Here is a 21,586-nt window from a genome sequence, read left to right as displayed (position 1 = left end):
GACGCAGACGCAGGCGCGCAGCGCAAAGGAGGCCGGGAGTAAGGCGGAGCTAAAGGATGTGTTGCGAGAAGGGGTGTGGCTGAGTTGGGAAGCCAGAGCGTAAGTTCAGTTTTTACCAAATTGGAATCGCGGGAAAAGGAAAGGAGGTGGTTTGAAGGTATCGCGAGATCGAGGGAGCAAGGCAGGCCAGAGTTGGGTTTCTCGCGATAGATTTAGCAAGCGTTCAGCTGGTGGGAAGGAAGTGTGTGGAGAATTCTCGCGAGACTTGAAGGTACCGCAGCGGCTGTGGCGACGGCGGCCCGAGGAAATAAGAGGTTTGTAAGCCCGCAGCTCCTGGGTCCCGGCACTAAAGCGCAAACAGCGAGGGTCTCTCCTAGGGGGTCGATGCGCCCTGCATCTCCACAGTTACTCTCTCCACTTCTAACCTTTCTTTTAACCGGCCTTTTAGGACCGGAAGTCCTTCATCTTGAGCGTCCAATGCTGGAAGCGGCCTGACTTTCTTTGCCGGAAACCCTCTTCCTGGGAATAGGAAGACGGGCCACCTGGCCGGAAGTCCCACCTCCCTGAGTTCCCCCACCCTTCCAGAAGTTTTTCTGTCACCTGTGCTTGCCTTCATCCCTTTTCCCCATTTCATCCACATACCAAAAAAGGATACATTTAGTGTCTACCTCCCAACTCCACTAAGCGGGTTGGATCGCTCACTCCCCAAGTTGGGGCGCTTTCCCCGCGCCCCCATGTAGCTGGGAAGTGGGACCTGGGGGTAGTTAAGCCCCTGGGATCTTGAAGGAGAGGACACAGAACTACGCTTCAGCTCCTGCTGCCAAGACGAGGCCTCCTCAGCCTCTCCCCTCCCGCTGCCATGCACCCTGCGGCTTTCCCGCTTCCTGTGGTGATGGCCACTGTGCTGTGGGGAGCGGCCCCCATCCGTGGGCTCATTCGAGCGGTGAGTCTGCGGGGCAGATGGGGGGTGGGGGCACAGAAGGGAGAGGTTGCAAGCTGAAAGGCATTGTTGCTCTTCTGTCCGCAGACGGTGGACCACAATATTAGCATGGACTTTGAAGACCTCCCAGCTCTCTTTGGGGCTGCCTTGAGCCAGGAGGGGCTTCAGGTGATTTTCTTCCTTTTATCCTGTTTTCCCAAACCCTTCACCCTGGTTATGGGTTGAGGAACCTTGCTCTTGGGTGAAGCTGGAATTTAGGAATTAAATGCACATCTAATGTGAAATCCAAAACCTAGAGGAAAAGACAAAGTGCTCACCCTTAGACCTGTGAGCCTTAGGAAGGAGACCAAAAGTGGACTAAATGAAGGGGAGGGTGAAGTGCTTATCAGTAGGGCATTAGAGCCAATTAATTGGTTTTATCGCCTTACACAAGACACAAGTTTGTATTTTCTGTAGGGCATTAGAGCCAATTAATTGGTTTTATCGCCTTACACAAGACACAAATTTGTATTTTCTGTCAACCTAATTGTAATGTAAAATGGGGTAACAGACGTTATCTCAGGGATAGTGTGAAGATCAACTTTTGTAGTACTTCATCATAAAGTCTGTTGCATAGCAGGAACTCACGTGGGGTGTACATATCAGTATAGTTGCTTGTGAGCAGTAATTGGAAAATTAAAGGGAGGAGAGTGTGTGTACTGGAAAAGGGAACATGAAACAGAACTTGAGGAGAAGTGATAGGGATGGGTAAATCGAATTGCAATCAGTGGGAAACTGGAAGGCAGAATTTGAATTAACTTGGAATATTGGGTGTGGGTTAGCTCATCTGGGACTGCAGGAAGGATCATAGGTGGGTCTTGTAAAATTTGATATGTTGTAGTCCCCCCTTGTCTGTGGTTTCACTTTCCTGGTTTCATTACCTGTGGTTAACCACAGTCCAAAAATATTTGCTACATTTTGAGCTATTATTACCATATAACTAATATTACAGTATTAGCTATTTTGAGATCACATTTATATTACTTTTATTACAGTATATTGTTATAATTATTGCATTTGTTAGTCTTTGCTGTGACTGATTTATAAACTTTATCATGAGTAATTTATATAGAGAAAAACAGAATATATAGGGCTCCATACAATTTCAGGCCTCTATGGAGGCTTTTGGAATGCACCCCCTGGTAAGGGAGAACCACCATAACTGCCTCTTCAACAGACTAAGAGGAAAGGTAGATTCTGACTCGGACAGGACGTTCAGAGGCCAGGAATGATGCGTGGGGACAGAGGAAGTGCAGCATTTGGGGGCTAGTGTGCGTGGTGGGCCCTTTGGGGAGTAGATCCTAGGTGGATGAAATCCAACTGTTGTTTGCTTCTCTCCCGCAGGGGTTCCTCGTGGAGGCTCACCCAGCCAACGCCTGCAGCCCCATCGCCCCGCCACCCCTGGCCCCGGTCAATGGGTCAGTCTTCATTGCACTGCTTCGCCGATACGACTGCAACTTTGACGTCAAGGTTGCTGATTGTGGAGTGGGAACTGGGACGCTGAGGGTAAAATAGGCACCAGAAATGAAGGGAGGCAAAACTGGTGATGGCTTATTCCCTACCTCGTCCTCCTAGGTTCTGAATGCTCAGAAGGCTGGGTATGGTGCTGCAGTGGTACACAATGTGCATTCCGATGAACTGCTGAACATGGTGTGGAATAGTGGTAAGTTGGGGAATCTAGAAAGCCAAGTTTTCAGCAGCGCTCAGGCAGAGATGGTAGGCAGGCTGCAGGCTGAGGGGAAAAGCAGCCATTCCTTTGGTGGGATGGGGTAAAGAGATCCAAATTCCATAGTTACCAAAGGATTTGAGGAGTGGAGGTTTGGGTCCTGGTATAATGCCCTGATCCCTGCAGAGGAAATCCAGCAGCAGATCTGGATCCCATCTGTGTTCATTGGGGAGACGAGCTCCGAGTACCTGCGTAAGCGCTACGTCTACGAGAAGGGGTAGGATGTGTGCCTCCTTCCCATTCCTCTTCAGCACTGCCATCCTTACCTGAACCCAAAGCCTCAGTGTCCCAACCATTTAGCCTCAGGCCCTCTGTTTTCTTCCCACCCCCTTTCCCATTCATGGGCCTCGTCTGGAGCAAGTTACTTTGTCCCTTTGCTTTTCCTTCCCTTGACACTGGTCTTCCTTTTCCCAGGGCTCAGGTGCTTCTGGTCCCAGACAATAGCTTTCCCTTGGGCTATTACCTCATCCCTTTCACGGGGATCGTGGGACTGCTGGTTTTGGCCATGGGAGTAGTGATGGTAAGTAGCTCAGGGAGCATGATGGAAGAGCTGAGGTTTTTCAAGCCACACTGGATCTGGGATTGGGAGGTGGGTATGGCTTGTACTAGCTTGTCCAGTTTTGTTCATAACTGGCCTGACCCATCTATTTCTCCTTCCCCCAGATAGTTCGTTGTATCCAGCACCGGAAAAGGCTTCAGAGGAATCGACTGACCAAAGAACAACTGAAACAGATTCCTACCCATGATTATCAGAAGGGTGAGGGGAAGAGGGCCTTCTCTTATAGCTTACCTGGTGCTGAGGGAGTTTGAACCGTGGAAATAAGGGGCAGAGAAAGATGGCTAAGAGGCATCAGCCCGTGGTGCCACCTTCTCTCTTTTTTACCCATATATACAATACAGGAGAGACAGAAGGGTGGAGAGAGCAAGAGGTGGAAAGCAGAGATGATTAAATGGAAGACTTGGGGGTGGGGGCAGTGAGAAGGTGGTAAGAGCAGAAGAGTGAAATGAGTGGGAAGGATTAGGTCCAAGGTTGTATATAACAGGTGAGGGGCTGGGTTTTTAGGCCTTGGAGCCTCCAGTGCCCATATAAGGTCATGACTGCCCTGCACCCCCCCACTTCCGCTCCTCCTACTCCCTCTATCTCTACTCTCACACCTCCCCCTCAGAAAACCCACTTCCCTTACCTCTGCTGCTTTCGCCGGTCCCTTCTTCATGTTATGCCTTGGCCTTACCCTGCTCTAGTTTTAGTTGTTTAACTAGCTCTGTAGAACCAGAGAAAGTAACTTTTGCAGGGTTTAGCTCCACTATAGGCCTCCCAGAATCCTTGTGAGGCCTGGTCCAGGATGGCTCAGTAAATAGACCTCTTTCTTCCTTTCCCAGGAGACCAGTATGATGTCTGTGCCATCTGTCTGGATGAATATGAGGATGGGGATAAACTGAGGGTGCTTCCCTGTGCTCATGGTGAGGTCCTCAATTCCTGTGCCCAAACCTCCATCCCATCCCCAGGCACTTAGTGCTTCACCTCATTCCTTTCACAGCCTACCACTGCCGCTGCGTGGACCCCTGGCTCACTCAGACCCGGAAGACCTGCCCCATCTGCAAGCAGCCTGTTCATCGGGGTCCTGGGGATGAAGAGCAGGAGGAAGAAACTCAGGGGCAAGGGGGTGATGAGGAAGGGGAACCAAGTGACCACCCTGTTTCAGAACGGACCCCACTTCTGGGCTCCAGCCCCACTCTCCCCACCTCTTTCGGCTCTCTAGCCCCAACTCCACTTGCTTTTCCTGGGTCTTCAACAGATCCCCCACCCTCTCCTTCCACCTCATCTGCCATCATAATCTGATGCGCCTCTTTCCCCCCTCCAGTGAACTCTTTGCACAGCCCCTCTTTTTCCGTCTAGTCTCTTATGTTGAGGGCTGGGGGACATTTCTGCCCCAGGCTTATTCCTTAGCCAACCCCATTCTTTTTGAGGGGGTTGGGAGTGTAAAGGGACTGGATCTTCACTTAACTGGGTAAATAAAATTGTTTTTGTGGACTAAGGAAAGATGAGGTCATTATACAGGTAAATTCCTTCTCTTTTTGGGAAACTGCCCCCTTATTTGCCATAAAGGGGCAGGGGAATGCTTGGAGAGTAACCTGTAGTCATGGGGATAGCCCCAGCAGGCAATTGTTGTGACTCAGAGGGGGAGCCCCACCCACACATGAGGATGACTCAACTGGCCCTGCCTTGCCCGCAGGCCTGGACCCATTCTCTGGTCTGGGTGGCTCTAGTCCATTATCTACCAATTCAGCTACTGCACTGAAGATCTAGGGCTAGAAATGCTCTGTGGAAGGGCTAGGCCACCCAGCCAGGTAGACCTGCAGCAGATGCTTAGTCCAGCATACGGAGCCAAGAACCTCAAATTCCTAAATGTGCAGCCTTCCTGCTCCTAACCCCAAGCTAGTATAAAGAAGACAAGTCTCCTTAACTACTCTGCATCCTGACAGCCAGGCTAAAACCACACAGCACTTGTTAGACTCTTTTTTTATTCAGAAAAAAACAAAACAAAACAAAACAAAAGAAAACCAAAAAAAAAATTGTTTTTCCAGCCACACATAGGTAGGGAATGGGTAGGGGGAGGCTTGACCAAATAGTCCTAGCCCCCAACCTTTGTGGTTTTGGCAGCAATGAGGGGTGTGGGGCAATGGCCCCAAAATAAAAATGGTGGGTGGGCGTGTGTATGGGAAGGAGGGGTGCAAAGCAGCGGGGAGTGGTGGAGGGGAAGGGACAGACGAGGTCAGTACTGGGAACGCCGCAGGTGAGAGGCCATTTCATAACATTTCTTGTTGATCATACCACCGTGGACACCTTCTTTACCCATCAGCAGGACTAGCGCTGGAGAAAAGAGAAAGGAGGCTAGGACCCAGGTGTCAAAATCCCACCCCCTGCCAGCTGTTCAGCAGCTGTCTAGCCCTGGGGGCTGTAACCCAACCTCATCTCTCCCAACCCCCCACACACAGGCAGGCTGTCAGTCACCCTAAAACAATAGGGCTTTTCAAGAGGGGGGAAAAAAAAATCAAGTTTAAAAGGCTGGAAAGGAACACACTAAAAATTTAGGGGTCAAAAACTCATAGACTGTTGACTCCTGTTTAGACTAGAAATGGCGGTGGATGAGCCTGCTATCTCCAACTTTTAACAAAGGCACCCAAAAGACAAAAGTTTACTGCAGATTTGTAATAGTCTACCTCCTTCAAAGAAAATCAGGAGTTCTCATCTGAAAAGACTCAAGGTAGGAAGGAACTTAAGTAATACAGTTCAACTTCTTTATATTACAAGAGGAACTGAGACAACTAGAGGGATTGTCCAATGTACCAATATCCAGCAGACAATGGAGTAGAAAGTTGTTCTGACTCCCTTGCTTTCAGGGAACCACACAGAAAAAGAACCCAAAAGATTACTGAGGAGGTAAATTGTAGACCTTGGGAGCTAAAGGAAGGGTAAGATTCAGAAACTCACTCTTGGCAGTCATGGTGACAGTGATGTTGAAGGTGGGGGCTCCACCAGTGCTCTTGGTGCGAAGATCCATGGTAAATTCCCCATCCTGCAGCAGTGAGTCCCGGATCACAGAACATTTCTGGCCCCCAAGTGTCAGCCCATTCACGAAAAAACTTGACCGGTCTTTGCCAACCAAGACACCAACCTCAGCTGGCTGGAAGGGGAAACCAAGCACCAGTCAAGTTAGTATACCAAGGCTCCCACCTTCTCCAAGGATGGGCCCACTCGCCCCTTCTTAGGGATCTAGAACCCCTAGGAGGTGAGATGTACGTTGTACATAATACATGAAAATGGAGCGACTTAGAAGCTAGTGCACCAAAAGATCTCCTCAAATCCAGAGAATGGCAGTAGGAAAGAACTACATATTCCTCTGGAGACTTCGATCTCATTTCATACGGAACGCAAACCCAGGAAAACGGAGGGGGTCAAAAGTCAGAGAGGAGAGGGGAGTAGAATGGAATGGAGTGGGAGCCTTTGGATGCTCAGAACTCTCCTTCAGGAAAAGCAGAAGCGAAGAGGGGAAGGGAGGGGGCGGGCAAGGCAGGAGAAGCAACTTTGCCCTTATTTGGTCAAAGGTTCTGCAGGAGTTGTTAGGAACCCGGACGCCTGGGTCTCCAAGTAACCTAGAGTTTAGGTCCAGGTATCTACGTCCCAAGATGAAGCAGCAGATCCCTGGGGGCTTTCCAGGGAAAGTTAGAAAACTTCTGAAGGCTGCCAGGGCTTGCCACACCAAGCCAGCTCTCTCTAGTCTAGATACCCCCGGGACCATTTCTCCCCCTCCCCCTTGCACCCCAAATCCCCACATCCGGTCCCCTCCCGCCCGGAAACCCCCTTCCCCCCTTTAGAACTTCCGCTCCCCCTCCCCACTTCCGGGCAGTGTGGACAGGGGAGGTGATGATGGGGACAGCAGTGGGCACCCCTTATTCCTTCATTTACACCGTCCTAGAACTTCTCACAAAGTTCACTGGTCCAGGCCCCGCCGGAAGGCGGGAAGGGAGGGTGAGGGGACTTCCGGGATCGCTCTCAGGAATGTTGAGTCCAACGTACAGACTTAGGGGGGGCGTGGGGAGGCCTCGCCCTCTCTAACGGAGTTGGGAGGGGCACGGAATCCACAGATGATGGGCATGGGATCAGGCCACGCGACTGGGGCTCCCTTCCGCATAAGCGGGAACAATGGTGGAGGGGGCGCGAGATGAAGGGAGTAAGTGGAGCCGGGGGTCCAGGGGTCCCCAAGTCCCCGCTCAATCACAATCCCGGCTAGAGATTGCAACGCGTGCCCGCCCCGCCCTGGAGGAGGCGGAAGTGGGCCGCCGCACCGGGCGGCGCGCCCCTCCCCGCCCTGTGCCCCGGATGTAACGCCCCGTCGCGGAAAGCGGGGCGGCGGGCGGGATGGGAGCCGCCGGCTGGGGCGTAGGGCTTACGGGGCAATGGAGGGACGCGCTCACGTGCAGCCGCCATTCGCGCAGCTTCCAGGGAAAGGACCGGGTCACGGCCTTTCGCTGCCCTCCCCAGACCGCGCCCACCCCCACCCAAGTCCCTCCCTAAGGGTCCAAGTCGGGACAGTGCCCCGGACCGCGCAGGCCTCGCTGTACCGTGATGTTGCCGAAGGTTTTCCCGGGCACGGAGGCCCAGACAGAGGGCGAGTCCTTATAGCCCACGATGGCCGCGTCCTGACAGGTCCCGTCCGCCATGAGGTTGTCGATATAGGCGTTCCACCCGGCCATGGCGCTGCTACTAGGGCTGCTCTCGGCGCTGCTGCTGGGGCCGCGGACTGGGCTCGGGCTGCCTCGGGCTGGCGGGCGGGGGGAGGCGGAGAGCTTGGGGCACGCGCTGCCGTCCGGACCGCGGCTCTGCTAGCTGTGCAGCAGCCCTCGCACCGCCACTTCCTGCTCCTCCCCCCCCTTCCACTAGATTTTTATTTGCAAAGGGCGGTAGGGGCGGGGCCAGTGCCATTCCCTCCCTCCCCCCAACCCCCCGCCTGCTCAGATACCGAACTTTGCAAATGCAATTTTTTAAAAATCCCTCCCCCCATTGCAAAATTTGCCGAGTTCGATGGAAAGCAACGTAAAAGAATGGGGGGTGAGTAGAAGAAGATTAGGGTTAAGCTTCGCCCACTTCGTATTTAATAGAAGCCAGACTTCGGTGTAGGGGAAAGAAGTGGACCAGAGGAGGGAAGGAAACTGAAAAGAGAAAGAACTGGCAAGCTGCACGCTGAGCGAATTCAAGACAGCTCGGGGAACTCAGGGTTAAACGGAACCACCCCCCACCCCTCCGCGGGAGGGAAGGAGCGGCGGGCGGCGGCGGCGCGTGCGCCTGCGCCGGGAGCGAGAGCGCGTGGGGCGGTTGGTGCCGGCGGACGGCTTCGGGCGCGCGCCCCGCCGCGCCGCTCGGGATCCCCCTGCTGGGGCCGGCGGGCCGGGGACGTGTCTTCTGCCGGGCGGAAGGGGCGGGGGCGCGGCGTGCGCGTTGGCGCTTCTGCACTTTGGGTTTTATTTATTCTAGAAAGGAGGAATTTGATAAACACCAGGCCGCTTCCAGGGTGGAAGGCGCCTCTGGAGACGCTCGCCTCTCCCCGTGCCTGCCGGGTCGGCGCAAGTCGGCCTCACGAGCCCACCCCCACTTCACGGGGATGACCCCCGCGTTGGACTCGCTGCAGCCCAAGGCCTCACCCCCACGTCTAGCCCCGCCCGTCCCCAGACAGCAGTTCGAAGCCCGGCCGCGGCCCGTCGCCCGTCTCCGCAGAGGGCACGGAGCGTGGGCGGCCGCGGCCGGGCGCGCGGGACTACTTCCCAATGCGGAAGAACACTAAGAAGTTTCAAGATTTGTAACTTTTTCAAGAAAGAAAAAGTCCCTTTTACTTTGGGCCCGTTGGGTTTTTTTCCTTCTTTTTCAGTAAAACTTAGATACTAAGAACTCGTGCAAGACCAGTTCGGCCGCCGCCACCTGGGAAGGGGGTGGGGCAGCGCCCCCGCGGGTTTGGGTGACCGGCCGCCCCTCCCGCCGCTCGCGCCCCCGAGGGGCTTGGCCGCTTCCGGTCCCTGGGGGAGGGGCGCGCGCTGGGCGGGAAGGGGTTCGCTGGTCCCTCGTCCCGCCGAGCGGGCGCGGCTCCCTGGGACCCCTCTGAGCCCGATGGGCGCCCAACGCCCCCCGAACCCGTGTTCCTCGACAGCCGCCGCGACTGAGTCACCGGCTCGCTCGGGCGGGGCCGCACTCGGGCACGTGGCGGCCTCCCCGCCCGCCATAACCTGACCTCCTCCGGCCGCGCCCCCCACCCCAGGGTGGAGAATTCCCTGGAGGGAGAGGCCGGAGATAAGGCGGGAGGGGAGATGGAAGATGAGGTGTAGGGATTCCTGGGTGGGGGCTGGCGGAGCAGGCACCGCGGGGCAGACGGGGAGGGGGGAGCGAGGGAGCGGGCCGCCGGGGTGAGTCACCGGGCGCGGGCCGCTCGGGCGCCGGCAGGAGGGGCCGTGTGACCTCGGCGCGCCTCCCTCTCGGCCCGGCCCGCGGCAGACTCGGGGCCGGCGCTGCCCGAGGCCCGCCGCGGCGGAGCGAGTGCCCGAATGCAGAGACCCACTTCCCCGGCGGACCTCCGTCTGGCCCCGGGCGCTCGGCTGTTACAGAGCAGCCGGGTGGACAGCCTTTCCCCCTGGCGAGGCCATCCTCATTCACTTTTGCATTGCGGAGTCCACATCATTCCGTGATGGGCTGGGGTCGTGCCCCGAGGCGCCCGCAGTCCTTTGGAAAAGAGGCTCCTAACGGATGGGCACCCCGCAGTGCGATAAGTGCTGCACCAGCGCTATCGGCGGGGCGCCGGGCCGACTCCGAGGGCGCGTCTAAATTCGTCTTCCCACCCCCCTCCACCTCCCTTACTGGCCCAGAGAGGGTAGGGTGAGGTGGAGCCGAGAAGGGCCGCTATGAGGACCCTGAGAGGTGAGGCCCTCTCGCTTTCTGAGTAGGGGGTTCAATTTTAGACTTCAGCGCTTGCCCGGAGTCCCCGGCCCCCTCCCCTACTGAGGGCAGTTGCAGCCTCCGCACCGCCTTGTGAGAGGAGCATGTGTGGACGTCAATCCTGCAGCCCCTCTTCCAGTCCCCTTCCAGCCCTACGGGGCTCGGGTTACCCCTGGCCTTTCCCAAAGGGCGCTAGCTCCTTTTTTAACCTTTGCAAAAGGGGAATCTAATCCTCTGGAGGGGCGAGACACCCCAATTTGGAATCTCCTTTACTCCTCCCCAGGACTAGAATTTAAAATAGGGCCTTTTACTGGGGGGACAGAAAAGAGGAGTCGTTATTAACCTTTAGGAAGGGGGGCTGGTAGCCAGGGCCAAAGGCTTCTTTAGGCTGTAGTGGGCACTTGGCTGCCAGCCAGGGCAGGGGGGAGGATAGAGAGAGGGAAAGAGGCGGGGCTGGCTAGGGGACAGGGTGGCTCGGGGATAAATGCCCAGACTGCGAGGGGGTGAGCTGACACTGTCCCAGCTGCCACCTAGACTCGGAGCTCACCCAAACCCCCAGCGAAGACATCACAGGTCTGGTGAATCTTTTAGTGTGCCAGGATGGGGATGGTAAAGGGTGCTGGTGGTGCTGGCTTGAAAAAAGTACGGGAAACATCATGTTTTTTTCCTTCCGGGACTGGGTGTGCTTGAGAAAGACTGGAGGGGTTGGTGCAGCAGCATGGGGGTACCCAAGAATAGAGAAATGAGGAGGCTCTAAGGAGAGGCAAGCAGAGATGCATTGAAACTGGTAGAGTTGGAGCCAGGTAGGGGGTTTGGGCCCCTGAGGATTTTGAGAAGACTGAGGAGCAGGAAAATGAGAACCAAAGTAACAGGAGAGGATTTGAGAGCTAGGACGCCATAGAAAACAGATTGCTTGCCCAGAAGGGTGAAGGGAGAGGCATTCATGCAGCTTTGTGGGAGATGGGGGTTCAGGAAGTGGTGGAATTTAGAGTTATAAAGAAGAGGCCCCTGGAGGATGGGAGGATGCAATAGGAGCTATTCTGAGTGGGGGAGGGGGCTGTGCCTGCCTCTGGTCTGTGACCTTTTTGTGGGCTATTTTTAGCTCCAGCACCTGCCTTCTTGGGGTGGGGAAGACTCTTAAAGGGCAAGGGATTTGGGGTTCCTTATGAGATCAGCTGTCCCCACTCATTCACACCCCTTGTCATGCAGCCATGGCCATGCAGAAAATCTTGGCCCGGGAAATCCTGGACTCCAGAGGGAACCCCACAGTGGAGGTGGACCTATACACTGCCAAGGGTACAGGCCCATTGAATTTGATTGCCTCAGAAAACCCCAACCCCATCTGCCCTTTGTCTCCAAACTCTGTGCCACAACTTGTCATTTCTCTGGGATCCCCTTCCCCAGACTTCTCCGCCCTCCTTCCCTCCCACCCTGGTTAGAGACCTGCCAGCCTGGTCTCTAACTCTCAGAAGCAGAAGACTCTGCATTGTTCCTCACCCCTGGGGACCTCTGCCCTTGAGGGATGGGTAGGACTCTGGGTGATTTAACAATTCCTCCTGCCCCAGGCCGATTCCGAGCAGCTGTGCCCAGCGGAGCTTCCACTGGGATATATGAAGCTCTTGAACTAAGAGATGGAGACAAATCTCGCTACCTGGGGAAAGGTGAGGAAAGACCAATACTGGAGGAATCTGGGGTGGGGGGGGGTGTTTTCAGGATGTGGGCACACAACAACTGTGTGGGGTAGAGGACTGGAACCCAAAGGTTTTGAGGAACAGGGGCCTCGGGAAGAGATCTTATGGAATTGGGGATCTGGACCCTTCCTCTGACCTCTGTAGGAGTCCTGAAAGCCGTGGAACACATCAACAAGACTCTAGGCCCAGCTCTTCTGGAAAAGGCAAGTGGAGCCCCTGCCCCCCATACGTCTGTGCCTCACCCCAGGCAACCCATGCTTAGGAGAAGCCAACCATGCCTCTCCCCTAAATACCTGCCTTCCTGTTTCTTTGACACATGCCTAACTCTACTCTCTCCCTTCCTCAAATCTGTCCTTCCAGAAACTAAGTGTTGTGGATCAAGAAAAAGTTGACAAATTTATGATTGAGCTGGATGGGACAGAGAATAAGTGTGAGTGACGTACTAGGGCTAGGGGAAGAGATGCATGCATGCAGGGGAGGGACCACTGGGCTGAGGTCTGGTTAGGATTATTTCTGTGTCCCTCATTTTGGGGCACATTGTAGCTGGATGGATTTTTATTCATTCCACAGGCATTTCCTGATGCCTGTCCTCTGCCAGGCCTGGGCCAGGCTGTGGACACAGATATGAAGCTGACACATCCCCCTGGGGTGAGGGCTCCCAAAGCACCTTAGGCTGCTGGGGAAAGATCTTTTAACAAATTCAGTGCCCAGTAGTCTGGAGTTTTGGCTTCTTCCTAGAGTGGCCAGTGGGGATGTTCATGAAGCTGACCTCAAACATTGAGGGAGAAATGCTCACCCTTTCTGTGTGCTTGCTTCCTCTAGCCAAGTTTGGGGCCAATGCCATCCTGGGCGTTTCCCTGGCTGTGTGCAAGGCTGGAGCAGCCGAGAAGGGGGTGCCCCTCTATAGACACATCGCAGATCTTGCAGGGAACCCAGACCTGGTTCTCCCAGTCCCTGTGAGTATAGCTGCCCCTGCCAGTTCCCCATGGCAAAGGTGCCCTGCCCAGTGAGGAGTGCAGAAGCAGCCCTGGGAAAGTCCACCTTCCAGACCTAGCTCCAAAGAAACTCCTGAAATGGAACCTCTCCTGCTGCGGTTCAGTCCCTCCCTCTTTCCCACAATCCAAACCTTCCCTTAAGCCTCTCTGCTGCTTTCCCTTGACGTAACCCTGTTCCTTCACATTCCATTCTCAGGCTCAATAACAACAGCCTCTCCTTCTGCTCTGTACCCCAACCTCCAAGTTAGATCCAGAGTTGGGTTTTTGTTTTTTTTGTTTTTTTTTTTTGAGGCAAGGATCTTGGCATTTCTTTGTATCTTCTTTAATCTTTATTCAACCAAATTCCCACTTCACTGAAACCTTTTGAATTTAATGTCAATAATAATGTTACCATTTATTGTTACTTACTAGGCAGATTGTATAAGAGGCTGAGTTCTGGAGACCTGCTGCTTGCCTCAAATCCTGGTTTTGCCCTTTAGTTATGTGATCTTAAGCAAGTTGTTTAACCTTCTATGCCTCAGTTTCTTCATCTGTAAAGTGGGACATAATAATTTCCCCTGATTAGTAAGGTTGTTTGAGAATGAGATGGGCTGATTGAATACATGTAATGCAGTCAGAACAGTGCCTGCCCTGCGGTGATTAGTGCCAGCGTTAGCTGTTATATACCAGGCACATGAGAAGAACTTTATATTTTTATCTCTCGTTTTCAACATAAAATCGTGCAGGTAAGCAGGCAGCATCCCCTTTATATAGAAATGAGAAAAGAGGCTCTGAGGTGTAAAATTACACATCCTAGACAACTCAGCTAGTAAGTAGGGAAACCAAGACTCCATGTCCCCACCCCACATCCTTTTTTGACCCCTCACAACATGGCCCTGATCTGAGCACCTTCTCCTTGTCTCAGGCCTTCAATGTGATCAACGGGGGCTCCCATGCTGGTAACAAGCTGGCCATGCAGGAGTTCATGATTCTGCCCGTGGGCGCCAGCTCTTTCAAAGAAGCCATGCGCATTGGTGCCGAGGTCTACCACCACCTCAAGGGGGTCATTAAGGCCAAGTATGGGAAGGACGCCACCAATGTGGGTGATGAGGGAGGTTTCGCACCCAACATCCTGGAGAACAATGAGGGTCAGTGCTGAGCAAGCTGGGGGCAGAACCCCGGGGTTCCCACAAAGGAGGGGGATGCAGAGAAAGGGTGTGCTAGAGCCTCAGATTATCTCTTGCCTCTCTTCCAGCCCTGGAGCTGCTGAAGACGGCCATCCAGGCGGCTGGGTACCCGGACAAGGTGGTGATTGGTATGGACGTGGCAGCATCTGAGTTCTTTCGAAATGGGAAGTACGATCTTGACTTTAAATCACCTGATGACCCTTCACGGCACATCTCTGGGGAGAAGCTGGGAGAATTGTACAAGAGCTTCATCAAGAACTATCCTGGTGAGATGCCCCCCACCCCCCACAGGTGTCCTGTCACTCCTGCCTGAGTCTCTGGAACTGCCCAATACAGTTCCCTGAATTCAGCGCCTCCATTGCTGCCAACCCTTACTGCCATTGCGGTCTCCATTCAAGTGCTTCTGCTCTGTTTCCCTTCCATGAGGCCCTTCTGACCTTTAACCTGACTCTGCCCCTACCCCCCACCAGTGGTCTCCATTGAGGACCCCTTTGACCAGGATGACTGGGCCACCTGGACCTCATTCCTTTCGGGGGTCGACATCCAGATTGTGGGGGATGACCTCACAGTCACCAACCCCAAGAGGATTGCCCAGGCCGTTGAGAAGAAGGCTTGCAACTGCTTGCTGCTGAAGGTCAACCAAATTGGCTCGGTGACTGAGTCTATCCAGGCGTGAGTGCCCCTGGTGCAGGGGCTCACCATCTCCTCACTATGCCCTAGCTTACCCGCTCCAGCTGCAGTCCTGCTCACTAATTCTAGATCTGCCTTTTCTCTGACTCTTAACCCACCCCCTCCTCTGACTTCAAGATTTTACTACCCCTCGATTGACCCCAAGATCTTTGCCGTTGTGACTCTGCAGAGCCCCATCCCCACCCCATGACATTCCTTTCTCCCAGATTATGCCCTGCTTCCCACCTAGATCTCAGCATTCCAGATTTGAGATCAGATAATCTCCCCATCTCCTACTTCCCAAAGAACTCTCCCTACAAGGTGCCCACTACCCCAAACAGAAGGGAAAAGCCCCACTCAGCCTCAGGCTCTCCCACTGAGGAGGTCCCTTTAGACCTTATTGAGTGTCCTCTCTACCTAGCTGCAAACTGGCTCAGTCTAATGGCTGGGGGGTGATGGTGAGCCACCGATCCGGAGAGACTGAGGACACCTTCATTGCCGACCTTGTGGTGGGACTCTGCACAGGACAGGTACTTGTGACCCTCTCTGGCAGTGTCTAACTAAATTTTCTTTGGGTTTGTGGTCTCCTGTCCCTGAAGGCCACAACAGGCTGCTCCCTTAGGGCTAGGCTCCGTTCCTCCTCTCCAGCCTCATCCAACCCTTGGAATCCCTCTTCCTTCCTCAGATCAAGACTGGTGCCCCCTGCCGATCAGAGCGTCTGGCCAAATATAACCAACTCATGAGGTACGGTGGGTGAAGTACCTGAGGGTGTGGAGCTGAGGGCTGTTGGACTGGAAGGGAGCAACTCTGATTTTGTCTACCTTCTAGGATTGAGGAGGCTCTTGGGGACAAGGCTGTCTTTGCTGGACGCAAATTCCGTAACCCGAAGGCCAAGTGAGAAGCTGGAGGCTTCAGGACCCCACAGGCCTTTAAGCCCTTCCATCTGAAATAAACAATGGTGCCAACCATGACAGTGGCGTGCTCCTTTGTGCAAGGGAGGCGATGCCAGTCTCTGGGCTGGTAAGACGAGAGGCAGAGAGGTGGGCACAGCAGGGGAGAAAAGACATGTGACCTGCTGGGACAAAGAAGTGAGGGGATTGGTCAAAGAGGAAGTTGGGTTGGATCTAGAATAACAAAGTTCACATTTTGGAAGGAGGTTGGGGGAAGCAGGTGCCCTCTGTGAACTGAAGCTAAAGCACTGATGGAACAAGTGCTAGAGGGATGTAGGTCAGGGGCCATGGGTCTGACATCACCATGAGGGGATGCTGGTCATGTGTGCCCACAAGTTGAAGTACAAGGTCTGCAGAAAGCACTGCAGTGTTGAAGTCTCAGTGTTTCCTGAGGATGAGCCCCGCTGCAGTCCCCCTCCAAATTCTCCTGACCTGCTGCCCTCCATGAGGCCCTTCAACCATTAATCCAATTCTGCCTCCATCCCCTATCAGTGGTCTCCACCAAGGACCCCTCTGACCAGATGACTTGGACTGCTTGGATCTCCTTTCTCCTGGGGTCAACTTCCAGACTGTGGGGTCACCAACCCCTACAGCAGATTAGACTACAAGAGTAATAAGGAGAGCAACTTTCATGGAGCTCTGAGGACCCGAACTACCCTAAATATCTAACATATGTAGACCTGTGTAATCTTTGAAATAGTCCTAGCAGATGGCTACCAATGCTATCCCCATTTTACAGGTGAAGAGGCACAAATGTAAGATACCCAGGGTTACACAAAGCTAAGCCATTTGACTCCAGTGATTGTGTTCTTAAAATACTTTCTCTTATAAATCTCTATGAAAGTACCAGTATTTGGAACATAAGGTAACTAATCTAATTAATAGTCATATAAAGACGAGCTTAAAAACTAATGCTTAATAGCTGACTATGGAACTGAAGCGCCAAGGGGGGAGGGGCAGGGGTAAGAGCAAAGAGGGAAGGAAGCACAATGGTCTGTGGTGGTGGAATATAAGTGAGTGGTGCGGGGTGCACTGTGGTGTTAATGCCTGATGGGAGTACCTGAATATAACCTCAGTTAAAAAGCAATTAATCAAACAATCAACCAATAAAAAGTACCAGTATTTGGCCATATTTGATCTATAGACAATTGATACTGTTCAACTTAAAATTATTTCTCTTTATCTCCAGGACCCATCCTTCTCTGTTCAAACAAACCAAGACATTGAGTCAAACAGTGTTTATTGAATGTAGCCCCAGCCTCATGGGGAAGAAAATTCCAAGAAGAATGGAGACTAATACAGATTAAATACCCACCTGTGCATTCACACTTTCTCACACACACGCACACACAAGCACACACAAGTTCCAACAGTGACAAACACCTCCTTCCCCCAGCCCGAGAGACAGCTGTTGGGAGGTGGTTCAGAGGTGGGGATCCAGGATGGATTCTAATAGCAGCAGCCTTGTCCCTCCCTGCCCCCTGCCCTGCCCTGCCCTGCCCCAAAGGGTCGAAGGGAGCTGAGGGGAGGCCTAGGAGGTAGGTGGCAACTCTTCCCTGCTCTGCCGCAGACGCTTCTTGGCTCGGATCTCATTCATGGCCTCTTCAATGGAGCGTGTGTCCCTCTTGTTGGCCACAGGTACTGGGGGCAGAGGGGGTAGTGGGGAGGCCTAGGAATCCTGTGCCATGGCCTCCCCTCCCCTCTATCCTGTACTCCTCCCCCCGCCCTCTCCAGCCCCCACTATGGCCTCACCACAGCCGTAGGTCTTGTTGGCCTGTAGCATGTGGGCTGCATCCTTGGCTGCCCCCTTGCCGATGAGGTGGCTGTACTTGTCCTTGTAGTCACTGGCGGGGCTCACCACCACAGGTCCCTGCCGGGCCGCCTCCTCCTCCTGCCGCTGGGCCAGTTCCTAGGGGAGCAGAGGTGGAGCATGGGTGCTCAGGGGTGCAAGGCTTCCCTAGTGCTGGGCTATAGGGATTGCCAGGCAAACTCACCTTCAGCTTCCGTTTCTCCTCAGCCTTCTGGGGGTCCCACTCCTCACCACGACGGTAGGAGTCCAGCTCTTCATCTGAGGGTGCAAACTCCTGGGGAAGAAGGGAATGGATACATGTTTTCTCTCATTCCTCTCCCCAGGGGCTATAGGCTAAAAAGGAAAGAGAAGAGTTAGGAACGCAGGTCTCTCACCTTTTTAAAGATCATGACATAGCGACAGTCATCATCTTCCCCGAAGGAGAAGGATGTCAGGCCAGCCACCTCTACTACATCGTGGCTGGGAAAGGAGGGAGAATGGGAAAGAATATGTAGAGCCATGAGGGGCTTCGTGCCCTCCTCTTAAGGATTCCCCCTGCATGCCACCTTGGCCCCCCATTTTTTGTCCTCCCCAATCCAGACACTCACAGTATGCTCCTCTCTATTTTGTTCATTGGCTGAAACTTTTTCTTGGTCTGCCCACTGTCTTGGATGAAATCTGATACCTCTTTCTCCATCTTGGGAAAGGGAAAAGGGAAGAGAATACATGAGGTGATGGCTCCTCCCCAATATCCCTCTGCCCAGCTGGGTCAATGGGTCTTCGCCTCCCTGAATTTCCCAGCCTCTATGCCATTAGCTTCCAGGCTTCGCCTTTTATTTTTTTTAAGATTTATTTATTTATGCATACAAGAACTGGGGTACAGGCCAGAGGTGCAGAGGGTGAGAGGATTCACCAGAGACAGAGTGGGTAACAGAACAGACAAATATACTGAAATACACTGCTGAGGGGAGCAGCGGGCGAATCAGGCGAAGTCTGCCGCGCCATGTGGGTAGCTCCCTGGCTGGGGATGGAACTTGTGCTGCAGTGGCTGCGGATAGCTTCATAGGTTGCATCTTAACCCCTTGTGCCACCAGGAAAGGCCCCAGGCTTTACCTTTCTTGAGATATTTAAAACAAAATAAAACTCTGCCCTCAGACTTCCAATTCTAGCTTATTTGAATCCTTCCTGAAGGTGCCTTTGATCTCTCCAATTGTTCTCACCCTTTTTCGAAACTCCACTTTCTGTTGTTTGTCTTGCTCCTGTAGTTTCTTCAGGCGGGCAGCCTGCTCTGAGGGTTAGAAATGACAACATGAGGCCAGAGATGAGAGCATGGGTGGGGAGAGCTTAATAAGGCTTCAGAGGTCTAGTGTCGTCTGGGAGGTATCAGGCTAGGAAGATAGGATTAATCTGCTCATCAAGCATTTACTGATATTTACTGTACCTGGCACTGTGCTAGGCCCTGGAGTACAAAAATGATTGACACAGCTTAGCCCTTCAAGAGTTCATAGTTTAATGGGAGTAACAAAGATTAGAATCATATATCCCATTTCCCAACCCCACTGGCAAAAACAACTAACAAACATTTATTTAATGACCACAACATACTAAGAGCGTGGGAATGTGAGGAGAACAGACTAAGTCTCAGGACATCACCTCACTGTCTTTCTCAGAGAAGAAAGGGGAACTTATTTAACTTCCTATATTTTGTAACGCCCCCACTTCTCACTTGTACAGACAGAATGAAGTTGAGGTGGCTAATCTGACACCCTTCTCCTTTGGGAGTATAGGTGTTCAAGGTTAGCTGCAATGAAGCTCCTCACCTCGGGTCTTAATGCCCTCTCCTTGCTTTTGCCATTTTAAATCCTTTATATCCTTAAGGTCCACTTCTTCCACAGGATCTGAATCCCTCCAGCTGCAATGAAACTTTTCCCATTTTCCTAATCACTCCATGCTTTGCACATGTTGTTCCTTTTGCTTGGAATGCTTTTCCTCCTGCAAACTGTGAGATCCATGACGATTCAGAGTTTCTCACTTCTTCCTCTGGGCCCCAACCACATTTGGTTAAGACACCCCCTACATTATGACCTGAGAACTATCAGAATGTAATTTTTCACTTGTGTCCCCTCCCATCTGAACTTCTAAGGAGGCAGGGACCCTGTTCATCATCTATCCAGTTATTCTTTTTTTTTTTTTTTCATTTCACCCATTTTTTTTTTTACTTTTTTTTAAAATAAATTTTATTTTTATATTCCCCATACAATTGCAACCCCCTTATTTTGACCCCAATCCCTCCCCTCCCCGCCCCCCACCCCCCATAGAGTGTCTCTGGTTCATAGTTTATCCAGTTATTCTTAGGGACCCAGTGTCTGAGAGCTCAGGGGCTCTCATCTCTCTGCCCTTAAGAGCTCTGACCATGGGTACGACTCAGCCTGGCAGCTAACTGCTCTCTAACTGGATTGTGAGTCATCCCTTTGCACTGAGAAGATCCCATAAGATTATGGTTAGAAACATAGGCTTAAAAGGCACACCTGGGTATGGAACCTTGCCACTCATACACAAGTCTCAGACAAGTGACTCAACTCTGAACTTCAGATGCCTAGTCTGTGAACTGCTGCTGGTGAACCCCACCATGACGTCTAATGGCGGGCATTAAATGATTTCAATTCCCATTACGTTCCTTCCTGCCTCAGATCTTTCAAATTCACATACATCTATGCCTGTAACATTTAGCACCAGCTCTTACTTTCTTCGGATCTTAGCTTACTACAGACGAGGCTAGGGCGCTCAAGTAGCCACTCTCCTTCCTTCGGAGGACTGTTCAGATTGATCATTAAACTTCTATGGGATCATTTCCTCAATGCTCCAGACCGTGGGCTCTTCAGAGTACCCCCGGCCCTAGTAACCACTTAGTAAATAACGATAGTTGGATATTAAGCAGCACTTGAGCACTTTGAAGGCATTCAGCTTGGCCTGACCCACCTCAAGCGGGTGGGGAGCAGATGCCCAGAATGTCCCCGCGAGGGATGCACCCAGGCTCCTCCCCAGTCAATCTGCTGCTGGACTTGTTCGCGCGCTGCCTAAGGAGAAGCCGCGAAGCCCGCACTACCCCGCTGGCCGCGCCCTCGGCAGGCAGCCCGACTTGAGCACGCCCTCGGGGAAGTTACTCGAGAACAGCGGCCGGTAACTATGGCCATCCAGCCAGGGCACTCCCACGCCTCCAATCAGCTACACGATCTTCTCCGACCGCTCGGGAATTTAAGGCTACAGACCCAGGGGAGGTTGGAGGGGGCTCAGGAGGGACCACGTTAAGTCAAAAGGGCGGGGCTTAAGCGCACCAAAGGACCCAGCAACCAATTGGAAGTGCCGAGGGTGAGGCGGGACAGAGGAAGGCCGAACAAGACTTAATAGGCAGCCCTTTAAGTTGAGATAACCAATAAAGGTAAAAGGATTGCGGATGGACGAGTCCTGCACCCAATCGGAATGGAGGTAAGATGTGGAGGGCGGGGCCAGCGGACGAATCTGCCCACTTTCAATCCGGGGGCGGGCCGCAGGGCTCAGGAACACCAGGGGGTTGGGTGCGGTCGGGGCAGCCTACCAATCAGAGCACGCCAACAGCGGACGGGCCAGCCCGTGAGCTAATTGAATGCAAGGACTGCGGAAGGCCGAGGTAGGGAAGGCGGCAGGAGGCTGGAGCCAGGCTTCCTTAGCCAATCACCGTCCGCTAAGAAGAGCGGGCGGGTCGGCAGCCCTTTTAGGGACTCTGGGGGGTCTCTGAAAGGGCCTGTGAGGGGTCTTTCAAGGTTGAGGAGGCGGCAGCGTCCAGAGAGGTTAAAGTGCGTTCCTGAGAACCGGGCGAAGGAAGGCGGTTGTGAATTTGGGATCCTCACCTCGGGCCTTGCGCCGAGTCTCCTGGTCACCGAGGCTAGGTGGCTTCTCCATGGAGCTCAGGATGGAGCCCAGTAGGTCCGCCATCTTGGGAGTGACTGAGAGGGGGCGGTGCGTCTTAAAGGGAAGGGCGAAATGCCTTTAAGGCCGGAAAGACGTCGGAGGCGGAAAACTAACACCCGCCCTGTTCCAGCTCACGGTGGCTGAGGCCCCGCCCCCCTCCCTCCCTCGTCTCCCGTAGTCAGAGGCCGGAGGC

At 53.4% G+C, this 21,586-nt stretch overlaps 4 protein-coding genes across 7 annotated transcripts; 2 read left to right on the top strand and 2 right to left on the bottom strand.

Annotated features, from left to right (window-relative positions):
• The first annotated feature begins 46 nt into the window (after positions 1-46).
• On the top strand, positions 47-4,777 carry RNF167 (ring finger protein 167). The gene is made up of 10 exons (XM_037492280.2): positions 47-314; positions 449-943; positions 1,028-1,108; positions 2,324-2,449; positions 2,555-2,642; positions 2,832-2,922; positions 3,120-3,225; positions 3,369-3,462; positions 4,086-4,166; positions 4,244-4,777. Exons 2-10 carry the CDS (start codon positions 860-862, stop codon positions 4,543-4,545), a joined length of 1,053 nt encoding a protein of 350 aa, XP_037348177.1. The 5' UTR covers positions 47-314; positions 449-859; the 3' UTR covers positions 4,546-4,777.
• Positions 4,778-5,215: 438 nt separating this feature from the next.
• Positions 5,216-8,099, bottom strand: PFN1 (profilin 1). Its single transcript, XM_037492284.2, has 3 exons — positions 7,830-8,099; positions 6,199-6,391; positions 5,216-5,577 (listed from the first exon to the last, which is right to left on the bottom strand). Exons 1-3 carry the CDS (start codon positions 7,959-7,961, stop codon positions 5,480-5,482), a joined length of 423 nt encoding a protein of 140 aa, XP_037348181.1. The 5' UTR covers positions 7,962-8,099; the 3' UTR covers positions 5,216-5,479.
• A 108-nt stretch (positions 8,100-8,207) lies between these two features.
• Positions 8,208-15,674, top strand: ENO3 (enolase 3). 4 transcript variants are annotated; one of them, XM_037495130.2, is made up of 12 exons: positions 8,208-8,316; positions 11,395-11,481; positions 11,751-11,846; positions 12,021-12,079; positions 12,237-12,306; positions 12,699-12,832; positions 13,776-13,998; positions 14,106-14,303; positions 14,508-14,709; positions 15,128-15,236; positions 15,392-15,450; positions 15,535-15,674. In XM_037495130.2, exons 1-12 carry the CDS (start codon positions 8,310-8,312, stop codon positions 15,602-15,604), a joined length of 1,314 nt encoding a protein of 437 aa, XP_037351027.1. In that variant the 5' UTR covers positions 8,208-8,309; the 3' UTR covers positions 15,605-15,674. The 4 variants fall into 4 exon arrangements, with proteins under 4 accessions (XP_037351027.1, XP_037351026.1, XP_054545851.1 ...); XM_037495129.2 differs by lacking the exon at positions 8,208-8,316 and adding an exon at positions 9,790-10,167; XM_037495131.2 differs by lacking the exon at positions 8,208-8,316 and adding an exon at positions 10,637-10,758.
• Positions 15,675-16,883: 1,209 nt separating this feature from the next.
• Positions 16,884-21,457, bottom strand: SPAG7 (sperm associated antigen 7). The gene is made up of 7 exons (XM_037495128.2): positions 21,333-21,457; positions 18,666-18,733; positions 18,054-18,142; positions 17,841-17,925; positions 17,651-17,740; positions 17,409-17,565; positions 16,884-17,297 (listed from the first exon to the last, which is right to left on the bottom strand). The coding sequence occupies exons 1-7, from the start codon at positions 21,415-21,417 to the stop codon at positions 17,188-17,190; spliced, it is 684 nt and encodes a 227-aa protein (XP_037351025.1). The 5' UTR covers positions 21,418-21,457; the 3' UTR covers positions 16,884-17,187.
• Positions 21,458-21,586: the final 129 nt, after the last annotated feature.

The sequence above is a fragment of the Talpa occidentalis genome, unplaced genomic scaffold (genome assembly GCF_014898055.3).
Source record: "Talpa occidentalis isolate TD23 unplaced genomic scaffold, MPIMG_talOcc4v2.1 talOcc4.7, whole genome shotgun sequence".
Classification (NCBI taxonomy): Eukaryota; Metazoa; Chordata; class Mammalia; order Eulipotyphla; family Talpidae; genus Talpa; species Talpa occidentalis.
Note: the sequence above shows the minus strand (reverse complement) of the source record. Positions and strands in the feature narration are given on the sequence as shown.